This window comes from Amblyraja radiata, chromosome 10, assembly GCF_010909765.2.
Source record: "Amblyraja radiata isolate CabotCenter1 chromosome 10, sAmbRad1.1.pri, whole genome shotgun sequence".
In the NCBI taxonomy this organism is placed as follows: domain Eukaryota; kingdom Metazoa; phylum Chordata; class Chondrichthyes; order Rajiformes; family Rajidae; genus Amblyraja; species Amblyraja radiata.
Window position 1 is genome coordinate 46,411,200 of NC_045965.1, and position 16,179 is coordinate 46,427,378.

General features: G+C 44.0%; 1 protein-coding gene across 2 annotated transcripts in view; it reads left to right on the forward strand.

Annotated features, from left to right (window-relative positions):
- The window catches only part of LOC116977873 (elongation of very long chain fatty acids protein 4-like), a 47,978-nt gene that overhangs the window by 18,350 nt on the left and 13,449 nt on the right, over window positions 1-16,179 (forward strand). For both annotated transcript variants that reach the window (XM_033028727.1, XM_033028728.1), the window contains exons 2-5: window positions 6,742-6,828; window positions 10,852-11,039; window positions 13,509-13,589; window positions 15,490-15,546. In XM_033028727.1, the coding sequence (XP_032884618.1) occupies window positions 6,771-6,828; window positions 10,852-11,039; window positions 13,509-13,589; window positions 15,490-15,546 (384 nt within the window). In that variant the 5' untranslated portion in view covers window positions 6,742-6,770. The remainder of the gene's footprint in view (window positions 1-6,741; window positions 6,829-10,851; window positions 11,040-13,508; window positions 13,590-15,489; window positions 15,547-16,179) is intronic.

Genomic DNA, 16,179 nt, shown 5'->3' on the forward strand with positions numbered 1-16,179 from the left:
TTGAAAGCAATAAATACTTAAAAAGTCCCAATAAATAACTATAAAGTGCAAAGCATCCTCATACATCCCCAGAATTTCATGGAGGGGGTGCCCGGAGTTGTCGAGGATGGCCTGCAACTTGCTCCTCATACGCCTCTCGAGCACATCCACCACAGAGTCCACTCTCCCTCCCCCCCCACCCCAGCACTGAGCTAGCTCGTTTTACCAGCTTGTCCAACTTCTTGCTATTCTTAGCACTGATGTTGTTGCCCCGGCATACAACAGCGTAGAAAATGACACTTGCAACCACAGTATAGTAAAATAGATAGAGCAAGTCATTGCGCACATTGAAGGATCTGAGCCTTCTGAGGATAAAGAGTCTGCTCTGTCCTTTTTTGTAGAGGGCATCGGTGTTCACTGACCAGTCCAGTTTGTTATCGAGGTGCACTCCCAGATATTTATACGTCTGCACCACCGCAATGTCCACCACTGCAGTGTTAACCGGCTGAAGGGGGAGCATGGACTTGCCAAAGTTAACAACCATCTCTTTGGTCTTGGTTGTATTCAGGATGAGACAGTTCTCTTTACTCCAGACACAGAAAGCACTGGTCAAGTCCCCGTATTCCTCCTCATGTCCGTTCCTTACACATGCCACAATCGCTGTGTCATCTGAATATTTCTGTGTGTGGCATGTGTCAGACTTATATTTGAAGTCTGCAGTATACAGGGTGAAGAGGAACAGGGCCAAAACCGTTCCCTGTGGGGCTCCAACATTGCACACCACTGTCCCGGAAACACAGTCCCCCAGCTTAACAAACTGTGGTCGACCCGTCAAGTAGTTGTATATCCAGGAGATAAAGGTGGAATCCACCCCTATCTTCTCAAGCTTGGCTTTCAAAATCAGGGGTTGGATGGTGTTGAACGCACTTGAAAAGTCGAAGAACATAATCCTCACGTAGCCACCCGGTTCGTCCAAAAAGGAGTAAATCCGGTGCAGCATGTAGAGGACTGCATCATCCACACCAATGTTCTCATGGTACGCAAACTGTAGTGGGCCGAGTGCGTGCTAGACTGGGGTCTCAGGAGACGAATAAGTAGCTGCTCCATAGTCTTCATGATATGAGATGTAAGGGCCACCGGTCTGTAGTCGATTTTGGTCGGCCGCCCTGCTTTGGGAACCGGCACAAGACATGATGTTTTCCACAGACCTGGTACCCTCCCCGACTGGAGACTCGGGTTGAAAATGGTCTGGAGAGGCTCCGCCAGCTGAGCCGCACAGTCTTTCAGTCACCTGAGCCGCACAGTCTTTCAGTCACACCATCAGGGCCAGCTGCTTTACCAGGGTGCAACCTCCTCAGCTCAGCTCTCACCTCGTCCGCCGTGAAGAACAGTTGAGGAGATGCCGGCATAGGAGGTGCTGCAGATGTGGTTTTGGGGGGGCTGCCTCGTGGAGGTGATGGTGGGGGAGAGGCTGCACCTGCAGAGGTGGGAGGGGATACCAGATCAAACCTGTTATAGAACAGGTTAAACTCATTGGTCTTGTCCACATCTCCTGATGGCTGGCTTCTCTTCTCCTTGAAGCCAGTGATGGTCTTCATTCCTCTCCACACCTCTTTGATGCTGTCGTGCTGCAGTTTCCTCTCCAGCTTCCTTTTACAGTCCCCTTTTGCCTGCTTCAAGCTCCTTTTCAGGTCATGCTTGTTGGGAAAGCAACAAACAGTTCTTACTGGCACAACAACATCCCAGCAGAAGTTGATGTAGTTCGTATGCATTCAGCCATCCTGTCGATGTCTATACTGCTGTTGAATTCCTGTGACTCCATTTGTAGAAGGGTGGAAAAGCAAGCTTGACACTAAGATATATTAGGCCACTGCTTTAAAATGTGAACAGTTCTTCAGAATCTGTGTTGAATGCTACTGCATGTAATTATTCTTGCTGTGTTTTATACTTAAAAATTGAGGTATCGGGAGGAATTTAATGGGGCAAGAAGCATTAGGCTGGTGAGAATAGGAGAGCCCCCGTCCCACTTAGGAGACCTAAACAGCAACCTCTGGTGACCTTGCCCGCCACCCAAAAGAAAATCAAGGTCGAGGTGACCTGCAACCTCCTACCACCTCCCACGCACATGTTGAAAACCTTCCTCGACTATGAAAGAAAACCAGCTTCGACTAGACCTGCGACTAAAAAATTATCGATTTTTAAAACGGCAACCTATTTTTAGTCGAGGCCGGTTTTAACTATGATGAAAAAATAGCAGCAACCTAGATGAAGCCTCGACCACGCGGAAACCACTTTCGACCATTAGGGAGAGTGACCAAAACCTCCGGTGACCTCATGGAAACCTTGGGTGGTGGGCAAGGTCACCAGAGGTTGCTGTTTAGGTCTCCTAAGTGGGACAGGGGCTTTATCAACATTTTGCAGAGCAACCTTGAATCCGACCTGATGCAGGGCCTCAACCGAAAACATTGACAATTCCTTCCCATTCCCACTACCTGTCAACAAGAATCAAGAGTGTTTTATTGTCGTATGTCTCGGACGGGACAATGAAATTCTTACTTGCTGCAGCACAACAGAATATGTGAATGCTGCTCGAATGGTTTTCATTCAGTAGTTCATTTCTTTGCTCCTAATTCCAGCATTGGCAGTCTCCTGTGTCTCTGTCTTTATATTAAAAAAAGGTGTTGAAGCACTGAAGAAGATGCAGAGAAGATAGACAGGCATGATATCAGAGAAGTAAGAATATGTCCCTTTCAAAATGATGAACAGACTGGGTTTCTTCTCTTGAGAAAAGGCGATCGAGAGGTGACCCAGCACTGGTCACCAATGTAAGATGTCCACAAGAGTTCTAATAGAGAATTCAGAAGAAATGTATTTCTCAAAAAAATGTTGCAAGTGTGGAATTCGTTAACATGGCGAGTGATTGAAGTGAATAGAATATGGATGCATTTAGGAAGCAGATGGATACGCAGATCGCACTGTTGTAATTAAAGAGTTATGCTAAAGAGATTTAGCTGAGGTAAAGCAAGAGGAGGCTTGCATGGAGATAAAGTGCCAGCATGGGCATGCTGAACTGAATGACTTGTTTCTGTGCCATGAATGCTATGCAAAGAATGTTTTTACCAAACCAATTGTTTCAGGCTTGCATGGGCAAGAAGATAAGTGGTTTCAATTTTTTTTTTCAACTTCTGAACAAATAACATTTTTCAGTCTCTGAAAATGCTTATCTTATCATAATCAAAAATTTAAAGCAACTTGAAGCTTTGCAATATCCAAAACTTATTTATTCATGAACTGTGGGTGATAACCAACCACCACAAAGTTCATACGTTTTAACAGCAGAATTAGGTCATTCGGCCCATCAAGTCTACTCTGCCATTCAATCATGGCTGATCTTTCTTTCCCCTCAACTTTCTCCCATAACCCTTGACACCGACCGGTACTTATCAAGAATCTGATAATCTCTGCCTTAAAAATATCCATTGACTTGCCCTCCACAGCCTTCTGTGGTAATGAATTCCACAGATTCATCACCCTCTGACTAAAGAAATTCCTCCTCATCACCTTTCTAAAGGTGTTGAGCGTTAAACATGCTGCTCCGGCCACAGGCTTTTCATTTTTTTCCAACTTTGTCTGTTTGACTGAGTAAAGCTGTCAAGAAGCTGAGCAATATCGTAATAAAATGTCAAATTATGTCCTCATGCCCTCTGGTACTTGATTCCATTGCCCTGGGTTAAAAAAAAGAACTTAAAAAAAAAAACCCCCATTTATTCCTCCTTGTGAATTTATACACCTCTATAAGATCACCCTTCAGCCTCCTACGCTCCAAGGAATAAAATCCTAGCCTGCCCAACCTCTCCCTATTAGATTAGATTAGATTAGATAGCCTTTATTGTCATTCACACTGAAGTCTGAACGAAATTTAAGCAGTCATACATACAATACAATACAATAAAAAACAACAATAAACACATATTAACATCCACCACAGTGAGTCCACCCAACATCTCCTCACTGTGATGGAGGCAAAAGTCTTTGGTCTCCAGTCTCTTCTCTCCTCTTCTCCCTCTGCGCTGAGGCGATACCCCCCGGGCGATGTTACAACTGTCCCGCGGCTCAAACACTGCGGCCCGGGGTGGTCGAAGCTGCCGCCCACCAGTCCTGCTGACGCAGCCGCTGGCCCGCGGCCGAACCCCGGACTCAGGCCACCGCCGCCGGAGCACCGTTCCAGCCCCGAGCCGGATCGCCCTCACGCGAGTGCCGTTACCGTCTCAGCCTCGCGCCAGGCCGCCCCGACATGGGCACTGCTTCTCCCTCAGGCTGGGCCACCCCGACTGGGCGCCGCTTCTCCCTCGGGCTGGGCCGCCCAGACTGGGCACCGCTTCTCCCTCGGGCTGGGCCGCCCCGACTGGGCGCCGCTCCTCCCTCGGGCTGGGCTGCCCCGACTGGGCGCCGCTCCTCCCTCGGGCTGGGAACGCCGTACCTCCCCGAGCTCGGCCACTCCGACGGGAGCACCGTTCCTTCCTCGGGCCGGCCGTCCTCACGGGAGCGTCACAGTCCCTCACGGAAGCCCTGTTCCAGCCCCGAGCCGGGCCGTCGTCACGGGAGCGAGCCCAGTGCGAGTCCTGGCGGGCTCTGCCTCCTGAGCCTCGAGGTCGCCAGCTCCGCCATTAGGCCTCAGCGCAGACGGAGGCAGAGAAGGGGAATACGACAAAAAAGTCGCATTCCCCCGCAGGGAGAGACAGCAAGCCCCGTTTCAACCCCCCCCCCCCAAAACAGAAACTAAAAACCAAAACTAGACTAATCAAAACGAAAATAAACAACACAAAAAACACAAAACAAACAGGACTGCCGGAGAGCCGCTGCAGCCAGAGCCGTGCCGCCACTTAAGCCCTAAAGCCCTAAAGATTGGTGAGTCTCTGGAACTCTCTGCCACAGAAGGTAGTTGAGGCCAGTTCATTGGCTATATTTAAGAGGGAGTTAGATGTGGCCCTTGTGGCTAAAGGGATCAGGGGGTATGGAGAGAAGGCAGGTACAGGATACTGAGTTGGATGATCAGCCATGATCATATTGAATGGCGGTGCAGGCTCGAAGGGCCGAATGGCCTACACCTGCACCTATTTTATATGTTTCTATGTCCTGGCAACTTCCTTGCAAATCTTCTCTGCACTCTTTCCATCTTTACACCATATGTCCCGTAGCAGGGTGATCAAAATTCAATACAAAACTCCAAATGTGGCCTCATCAATGTGACAATAAACTAAACTAATCTTTTAGATCCTCTAACATTCCACAGGCCCCCCCCCCCCATTCACTGTGAAGGTCATGTCTGGTTTGACTTCCCAAAATGCAAGACTTTGCATTTATCTGCATTAAATTCTATTCACCATTCCTCAAACCACTTGCCCAGCTGATCATGATCCTACTGTAATTTTTGATAACCATGTTCACTATCTGCGATACCACCTACTTTGGTCCGATTTGCAAACTCACTAATGGTCCCTTGTACATTCTCAAACAAATCGTTGATATAAACCACAAACAACATTGGGCCCAGCACTGAACCCTGAGGTGCACCACTAACCATGAGCATCCAATCTGGAAAAACAATCTTCCACCATCGTCCTCTGCTTTCTTCCATGAAGTCAATTCTTTATCTAGCAATTGTTTAAGAAAGAACTGCAGATGCTGGAAAATTGAAGGTAGACAAAAGTGCTGGAGAAACTCAGCGGGTGCGGCAGCATCTATGGAGCGAAGGAAATAGGCAACGTTTCGGGCCAAAACCCTTCTTCAGTCTGAAGCAGGGTTTCGGCCTGAAACGTTGTCTATTTCCTTCACTCCATAGATGCTGCCGCACCAGCTGAGTTTCTCCAGCACTTTTGTCTACCTTCTTTATCTAGTAGGGTAACTTTCCCTGGATCCCATGCAATCTAACCTTCCAGAGCAGCCTACCACGTGGAACCTTTCAAATGACTTGAGAAGTCCATATAGACAATGTCTATGGCTTTTCCCTTGTCACCCCTTTTGTTTACTTTAAAAAACAAACTGATTTGTATGACACTATCTCCACGTACAAAACCATGCTCACTATTGCTAATCAGCCCATATCTACCCAAATACATGCATTTCTTATCCCTCAGAATCCTCTCCAGTCACTTGCCTACCACAGATGTTAGACTCACTGATCTATGGGTCCCAAGATTTTGCTTGCAACCCTTCTTAACAAGAGGCACAACTCATACCCTCTAGTCTTCCAGCACCTCGCTTGTATCTAACAATGATTTGTATATCACAGCCACGGATCGTGCAATTTCTTACTTAGCTTCCTACAGTGTCTTTGGATATATCTGATCAGGCTCGGGAGATTTATCTACCTTCATACTCTCCTCGACCGTAATACGATTGTTTTTAAGACATCCCCATTAACTGTTCCAAGTTCCCCAGCCCTCAAGTCCAATTCCAAGGACAACAGGAGCTGCCCTCATTGAGGGCCTTGCTCAACTTCTGCTGGTCGACACATAGATGACCACTTTGGTTTCACTCTCTAGTTATCCTGTTTCCCAAAAAGTACATATTTTTGGATTTCCCTTAATAGTTCCTTAATATTATCTGCCCGAGCTATCTCCTGTTTCCTTTATGGCCTCCAGTGTGTGTGACATTTTATTTTTGTTGACTTCTGCAAACAATTATTAGAAACTAAAGAGGAAAAATGTTCAAGATTTGACTTTAAATTCACTTTCAGTGTCATATGTTAATCTGTTTCAGAACTTTTGATTAAGGCACTTGAGATTTCCATGGCTTCCACCTGGGAGAAGATAAGAGATTTTTATGACTGGGCTGTAGAAAATGGAGGTAAGTTAAACAGCACAGTGTGACCTTGAACCCAACGTTCCCATTTTTAACAGGTATATGCTGGTATGATTTACAGAATTATATGATAAAAGTGCGTTATCGATTTTACAGTTTACAGTTTTCTTGGCATCAGCAATTTCTCCACTCTCTTAGTGGATGGGGCTGAATTATTTTTGCTCCATTGAATGGTTCAGAAGAATGGTCCAGGGCCTGATCATATATCCAAGGACATTGCAGGAAACTAGAGAGGAAATTACGAGAGCCCTGGTTGAAATTTACGAGAAGACTGGAGGGTGGCAAATGCTGTGCTTCTTTTCAAGAAGGGCTACAGGGAAAATGCTGGGAACTATAGGCCGGTGAGCTTAACATCTGTAGTTGGTAAGTTACTGGAGAGTATTCTGAGGGATAGGTTATACAGGCACTTGGATGGGCAAGTTAGTTTAGGGTTAGTTAGTTTGGTTTTGTACATGGGAGGTCGTATCTCACAAATCTGATTGATTATTTTGAAGACGTGACCAAAAAGTTTGATGAGGGCAGAGCTGTGGATGTTGTGTACATGAACTTCAGTATGGCGTTCGACAAGGTGTCTCATGGAAGGCTGCTCTGGAAAGTTAGTTCGCATGGGATCCAAGGAGAGATAGCTGAATGGATAGCAAATTCGCTCCATGGATGGAAGCAGAGGGTGATGGTGGAAGGTTGCTTCTCAGACTGGAGGCCTGTGACTAGTGGTGTGTCTCGGGGTTTGGTGCTGGGCCCATTACTGTTTGTCATCTACATCAATGATTTGGATGAGAACATACTGGGCAAGATTAGCAAGTTTGCTGATGATACAAAAGTTAGTGGTTTTGCAGATAGTGAAGATGGTTGTGAAAGATTGCAGCAGGATCTGGATCGATTGGCCAGGTGGGCGGAGGAATGGTTGATGGGAAATAATGCAGAAAAGTGTGCGGTGTTGCATTGTGGGACGTCAAACAAGGGCAGGACCTACACAGTAGATGGTAGACCTCTGGGTAGTGTTGTAGAGCAGAGGGATCTAGGAGTACAGGTGCATAGTTTCTTGAAGGTCACGTTGCAGGTAGATAAGGTGGTCACAAAGGCTTTTGGAACTTTGGCCTTCATCAGTCAGAGTATTGGGTATAGAAGTTGGGAGGTCATGTTGCAGTTGTATAAGACGTTGGTGAGAACGCATTTAGAATATTGTGTTCAGTTCTGGGCACCATGTTATAGGAAAGATATTGTCAAGCTCGTAAGGGTTCAGAAAAGATTTATGAGGATGTTGCCAGGACTAGAGGGTGTGAGCGATAGGGAGATGTTGAGTAGGCTGGGTCTCTATTCCATGGAGCGCAGGAGGATGAGGGGATATCTTATGTAGGTGTACAAAATCATGAGAGGAATAGATCGGGTAGATGCACAGTCTTTTGCCCAGAGTGGGGGAATTGAGGACCAGAGGACATGGGTTCAAGGTGAAGGGAAAAAGATTTAACAGGAATCCGAGGTGTAACATTTTCACACAAAAGGTGTATGGAACAAGGAAGTAGTTGAGGCTGGGATTATCCCATCGTTTAAGAAACAATTAGACAGTACATGAATAGGACAGGTTTGTAGGGATATGGACCAAGCACAGGCAAGGGGGGGCTAGTGTAGCTGGGACATTGTTGGCCGATGTGGGCGAGTTGGGCCGAAGGGTCTGTTTCCACACTGTATCACTCTAAGACTCTAAGAATGGCCATTAATATTCATAACGGAAAACTGCTGAAATACTTGACAGATACTTGAATAGGGATGAGGAAGGGGGATATGGGCAAATGGGATTTGCGTATATAAAGATCACAATCAGCAGGGGGATGGTGGGTTGCATTGAGCCTCTTTCTGTGCTGTACATTTCTGGGATTCTATTTGCTGCTCTCGAAGGACATTAAGTAGAATGAAGCTAAATGCTTGGTCCTCTAAATGTCAGGTCGGGGGGAGTTCCCCCCACCACGGGTACCATGTAATCCCGTGCTACCTGCTCCATGGTCGGATAGTCGGCGACTAAGCCGTCTCCCCCACCTGGTTTGCCAGGTGAGGAGGAGGCTGTGGACACCCAACAGGACCAAAAACAAGACCTGTCAAAGAGCGGATGAGCTTCTAGCGAGCCAACGGCCATCCACACTTCAGTGGAAGTTGTGATCACTGTCGTACATAACATTGTAAGGAATGATGATAAAGCACACACGCCAAAATCCTGTACTTCCAGCGTCGGAAGTCCGCAGGAACTGGAGGACAGAGATGTGTGGTGCGTCCGTCACCGTTCCCGTTGGAAACCAGCACCACTGTGTCGCTAATGTTTTCAACGATGATGATGATGATGACAATGTACATGAAAAACTAAATTGCATAGCCTTTTGGCATAACTGCTACTCAATGTTTTGGGTATGTACCAAAGAAATCAATTTCCTTTAGTTACTTCCTCAAAAAAAGATTCTATCGGATTTGTGACACATTACCTCCCCTGCACAAATTCACACTGAGTTTCACATGTGCTTTGTCTTTCTCAGCAAACATGGATGTTTGCCTCAAAATTGTACCCAGCAACTTCCCTATAACTGATGTAAGGCTCACCAGCCTGTGGTTTCCAGGCTCTTCCAAACTGCCCATGGGACAGCATTAATGATCCTTTAGTCTTTTGATATCTTGCCTGTGGCTGTCAAAGATGTAAAACAAATATCCATCAGAATGCTGTAATGTTCCCTCTCGCTTTCCTTAGCATCCTGGGATAGAGCCCATCTGATCCTGTGGATTTATCCTCCTTAATTTACTCCAATATTTCCAGCACTTCCTCCTTCCTAAGACAGATGTGTTTCTGGAAATCAGTCCACTCATCCCTGAACTCCTTAGTCTTCACATCCTTCTCCCTGGTGAATACCAATGAGATGTATTAGTTTAGGATCTCAAACCAAAATATATAAAAATACCCTTTAATAAAATCTGACAATGTGCACTTTAACCACATGTGATTTTTTTTTTTCTATTACAAATCTCAAATTGTGGAGTACAGAGGCAAATAAATAAATGATGGGTCTTTGTCCCAAACATTCTGGAGGGCACTGTAGTTGCTGAGTTCAAAATTTCTTCCTGTCTCTATGTACTCTTCCCACTGGACTGGCATGTTTTATTTTGCACATACAAGTCAGCCTCTGGGTCATGTCATTCTGGGTGTTATGGCACCCCCCCCCCCCCCCCCCCCCCCCCCCACATCGCTAGTTGGCTGAAGGGCCTGTTTCAACTCTATCACTATGACTCTAGAAGAATCCCGAGATTACAATCCACCTAGTCCTGTTTTACAAATTTCTACCTAACTAAATACCCTTTGTAGAGCCGCACTTCTCTTCTTGTCTATTCCGTTAGTAGCAATGGAGACAGCTGGTTACTCACCTTCCTCTTTCAGAGAATGTTGTACCTGCTCAGACCTCTTAACCCTAGCAACATGCCATCGTGGAGTCTCTCTCAGTCACAGAAATGGCTGTCTATCTGTCTTACAAGGAAATGCAGATGTTAGTTTACAAAAAAGGATGCAAAGTGGTGGAGTAACTCAGTGAGTCAGGTAGCATCTCTGGAGAGAAGGAATGGGTGATGTTTCAGGTTGAGGCACTTCTTCTCTGGAGAACATGGTTAGGCTCCATTTTGGGTCGGGATCAGTCTGAAGAAGCGTCCTGACCCAAAACTTCGCCAATCAATGTTATCCTGACGTGTTGCGTTACTCAAGCACTTTATGTCCTTGGCTGCCTATATCCCTGACTCTTGAATTAACTTTCATTAATGCTGGTTTTGATTCTGTCTTTCTTGCTGTGTAGCAGAGCCAGTCAAAGTGCCACCAACTTGACGGCTGCTGCTTTCCTCTTGGAGGCAAATCTCTCCGCACTTCCCCAACATTATCAAAATTGGTATTCCTCTTTGAGAGGGAAATAGTTTCAAGATTTGTATATTTGTGAATTGAAATATTTTTATTCTAATTGTCTCTTTAAAAAATGTGTTCTATTTTAGACAAGAGGACAGAACCCTGGTTCCTGGTTTATTCGCCCATTCCCGTTTTGGTGACCTTCATTATTTACCTTCTATTCTGCAAATATGGACCGAAGTACATGCTGAGCCGAGAACCATTCAATCTGAAATATATACTTATTGTTTACAATTTTGCCCTTGTCGGGATTTCAGCTTACATTTTCTGGGAGGTATGTATTGTTTATTATGAACTGTAATTGTGAATATTTTGCTTTTTATTTGAGTCATGTGCTTGCTTGGATCTATTGATTTTAAATTGTTCTGTTGGCAGCCAGGCTGACCAATTATCCTTTATCTCTGGACATTGGGCTTCATATTAATTAGCAATGTTACAAAATTTTGAGATTTAAAAAATCAAGTCTGCAATTTATCCCATCAGATAAAGCATAAAAAGAAGTTTAATTTGACACCCAATTCACTTTCATATCTCAAGTATTTAAAAAGTTATGGCCATTTTCATACTCGGAAATTAACATCTTGTTCCCTATTGATTTTCTATGGACATAACAAAAAAGCTGTGATCGTGGACAGTCAAAAGGCCATAACTTTCTTAAAAATTAAGAGAACTGAATGAAATTTTCAGTTATCATAGATTGAAGCATTCTGAAACAAATATAAAATAATCTTACTTGGATGACCTGAAATTAAAGCATATAATTAGTTAGTTACCCAATTGTAGCTAATTTCAAACTTCAATTACTAGATCTAAACATCTATCCATTTCTTAATAAATGATTAACATTTTTAAATAGCCTAAGTGTCCAAATAATATTCACAAATAATTCACAATAAAACATGATTTTTAAATCTCATTTACATTAATTTATAGGCCAAATGGAAGGAATTTAGTGTTCAATTGCTGTAAATTAAAGTCCATTTAAATCAGCTTTCTAGTGGGATCCTGTGAACGCGCTGGTTTAGAACGTTCACATTGCGGTAGATTTGTGCCCTCAAATGCCCAGAAAAATACTGCGGGATATAATGGGGCCCAAATTAGCTACTCGCAACATTAAACTTTGTATAAAGGGATCTTAAGAAGCCCTTTTTAACGTAAAAATAAACAGCCTACCTTCCGTTTTCCCCTGTATGAGATCCGACCCGTTGTCGGCGGTCTCGGGTTTAGAGGTTAATTTTTAACCTACTATAACAAGTAAAGAAATCCCTTAAAACTAAAAATAGCTCCAGCTACGGAATCTTCCAGCGATTTTTCGTTAATAATTAACTAGGCTGCAAACCTCGATTTGAACAGCCTAGGGGAAATCGCGTTTTAAACCCGCCCCCCCTCTAAACGGCGCCAAAATCGCGCACACGGGCTGGGACAGATTTTCAGCGATCTTCAGGTAGGCTTTGCAACATACCTATATTAATAGAAGGAATAATAATGTTATTATGCCCATTGCATAAAATTAGTGTCCACAGCAAAGATTTGCCTTTAAAACTGGTCAATGAGAGTAGCTGTCAGGAAAAATAAATATACTGTTTGCTTATCCACATTTACTTTAGACTTTATACATTAGAGATACAGCGCGGAAACAGGCCCTTAATCCCACCGAGCATGCCGACCAGCAATCACCTCATACACTAGCACTATCCTGCATACGTATCAGGGACAATTTACAATTCTACCCAAGCCAATTAACCTACAAACCTGTAGGTCTTTGGAGTGTGAGAAGAAATCAGAGCTCCTGGAGAAAACCCATGCTGTCACAGAGAGAACGTACAAACTCATGTGGTCACAGGGAGAACGTGCAAATACAGCACCCATAATCAGGATCGAACCGGGTCTCTGGCACTCTGGCACTGTGAGGCAGCAACTCTACTGCTGCGCCACTGTGCCGCCTCTAGACTTGTACACAAAACTGAGAAAAATATTTTTGAAATAACACCAACCATAGCTTCTTGATATTGTTGAGGTTTTCCATAAGTGAGAAAATTACTGTAATCTTATGATATGTTAAATGGGATGTATTACCTGACTGGACCAGTATTTATTGTCTTTATGAAGGAGTAGATGAGCAACTTGAATGAGTATAGTCTTGTCGTAAAGACACCCATGGTACAGTTTGGTGGTGAGTCCAGGATTTGGAGTCGGAGACTATGGAGAAGGATAATTTAGACATAGAAAATAGGTGCAGGAGTAGGCCATTCGGCCCTTCGAGCCAGCACTGCCGCCATTCAATATGATCTTTGCTGATCATCCAAAATCAGTACCCCGTTCCTGCTTTTTCCCATATCCCTTGATTCCGTTAGCCCTGAGAGCTAAATCAAACTCTTGTGCTTTCAACTCTGAGCTATATGCAGGCAATGATTTTCCCATGTGCTTGCCAATTTTAACATTACCACTGACACCTAGATTGAAAGTATGAATGTAAAATGTGTTTAATGGAACAGATTAAGACAATTTTCTAAACGGAAACAAAAGTAGCCAGAAATTACAGGCCATCAGTATTTATGTATATGAAGTTACTTGCAACGCCTGTTATAATTAGTAGAGATCAGGGGTGACATTCTCTTGTGTAGTTTTGTCTGATTGGAACCACACCTCCTGACATACACCACGTCATTTGATTCTATTTCATTTCTTGCTGAGTCTAGTTGTGTTCATGCATCTTGTTAACATGAAAAAAAATGCATTCTAGTTCCTCGTGACATCAATTCATGCAAACTACAGCTATCTTTGCGAACCTGTGGATTACAGCAACAGTGAACATGGATTACGGGTAAGAAGAATGCCTCTTGTAATAATGTTGTCCTTAAATTTTGTTTGATTTATGGAATAAGGAACCATTATAAAATATGCACACCTGTTCACTTGTTACTCCATCGTATAGCCATGGGAATACTTGGTGCAATTCTGATTTGATATCTCTTAGTTAATTTCATTCATTACTGATCAAAAGTAATTGCTGCCAAGTTTTAGAGTTTGAAATGGGCGGCAAAGTAAATGGGAGCAAAAGTCACGGTGATGATACTTCTAATTGTAAACTATACCGATTAGGATCTCTTGTAGGATACTTGTACAAAATAAGACTGTTATTGGCTGTATATAACATTTGCATTTGTGACCAGACGTGCTTGCTCTTTTTTTTGCATGTCACTGGTTTCTTACTGAAAGCAGGTTTTGTTAACAGTAAATAAAACAAACCTTGTTTTAGATCGTTGTTGTTTTATTCCATGACGTGAAATATATAGAGCACTATGTATGCATATAGTTGCTTGGTTCAAAATATATGTGATTTTCCTTATCAAGAACAGGCATCGCTAGTTCAGCTGTTAAATTTTATTTTGTCAAAGTTTCCTTTGAATTTTCCTTCTGACACCCATGGTGAAGGCCACAGTTGTTTCAACTTTCAGCCTTTTTTAAATACATCCAACAGTTTGAAACCTCATCCCTCCATTCTAATTTAGCAAATTCCTTTCTGACTCACAAAACTTGGCCATCTTTTATTTCTCCACATTGTGAGACATTTCAGGTCAGGACCCTTCAGACTGATTGTGGTTGGGGGAGGGGGGGGGGGGGGGGGGGAAACAAAGCGGGAGGATACGAAGGGCGGGACAAAGCCTGGCAAGTGATAGGTGGAAGGTACACAAAAAAGATGGAGAAACTCAGCGGGCGCAGCAGCATCTATGGAGTGAAGGAAATAGGCAAAGTTTTATGGGCCGAAACCCTTCTTCAGTGATAGGTGGATTCAGTTGAGTGGTGGGGGGGGGAGGTTAATCACTTGCCAGGCTTTGGCCTGCCCCCTTCTCTTCTGGCTTTCTACCCCCCCCCCCCCCCCACACCCAAAGAGATACAGCGCAGAAACAGACGCTTCGGCCCACGGTGTACGTGCAGACCAGCGATCACCCCATACACTAACACTATCCTACACACTATGGACAATTTTACAGAAGCCAATTAAGCTACAAGCCTAAACGTATTGGGAGTGTGGGAGGAAACCAGCGCACCCGGAGAAACCCCACGTGGTCACAGGGGGAAACATACAAATTCTGTACAGACGGCATCCATAGCCAGAATTGAACCCGGGTCTCTGGTGCTGTGAGGCAGCAAACCTATCTCTGAGCCACTGTGCTGCCCAGATTTCAGATGAATCTGGAGCAAAAAAAAACCCCCACCTCCACCAGAGCTCAGCTGGTCAGGCAGCATCTGATGGGGAAACCCCCACCCCCACCTCCACCAGAGCTCAGCTGGTCAGGCAGCATCTGATGGGGAAACCTCCACCTCCACCAGAGCTCAGCTGGTCAGGCAGCATCTGATGGGGAAACCTCCACCTCCACCAGAACGCAGCTGGGTCAGGCAGCATCTGATGGGGAAACCCCCACCCCCACCTCCACCAGAGCTCAGCTGGTCAGGCAGCATCTGATGGGGAAACCTCCACCAGACCTCAGCTGGTCAGGCAGCATCTGATGGGAAATGGATGGACGACATTGTAGGCTGTGACCCTTCCATTTGATAAATGTAATGGGTCAGTTTTCATCATAAAATATAAATTGACCTTTTAAGCAGAATTCATTGAATGTTGTTGGAATCGGTATTAACCTTTTCCTCCAATGGCAATGGACCTGTTTATCATTTTGTTTCTAAATTTTGATTTTGCAGATTTTTATCTCTCTTTACAGATGGCAAATGTCTGCTGGTGGTTTTTCTTCTCCAAAGTAATTGAACTGATGGACACTGTAAGTGAATACCTTTTTTTTTTAATGTAGGTTCAATTATGTTGACATTTTACTTATTTGGAGGTTAACTATTTTCTTGAAAATTCCCTCCCATAATTCTAACTGATTAGTGACTGCAAGATTGTTATAATAGTGAAATTAAAACCACAAGTACAAACTAGTGTACATGATGATAGTTTGAGTGTAGTTCATTAGAACAATTGCAATACATTTCTAGAATAAGATTCCTGCCCCGTGTCAATGCAATGACAGAAAAAGGACTTAATTATTTACCTATCAATACTAACCAGTACAAAATAACATTTGACTTTGATCTATTTAGGTAAATTGTTGCCTGAAAGTCCGAAAATTCCAGAAGTTAAATGCATTAATATAGGCTAATGCACCATTTCTGTCTATTTCCTTGATGGACTGATTATTAATGGGTCCTTTATCACTATTGAAGAAACAGCAGAAATTCTCTTGAGCCTAGTCTATATTCTTCCCTCAGTTCCAGAATTGTGGATATTTGGTGTAATGGCAGGCCTATTTGATAATCACTCAATTACATGACTGCTTTGAGATGTTGCTGAAGGAAATGATGAGATGCCAGAGGAATGAGGCTTTTCTCTCCACTTGACCTGAAGTGAGGGA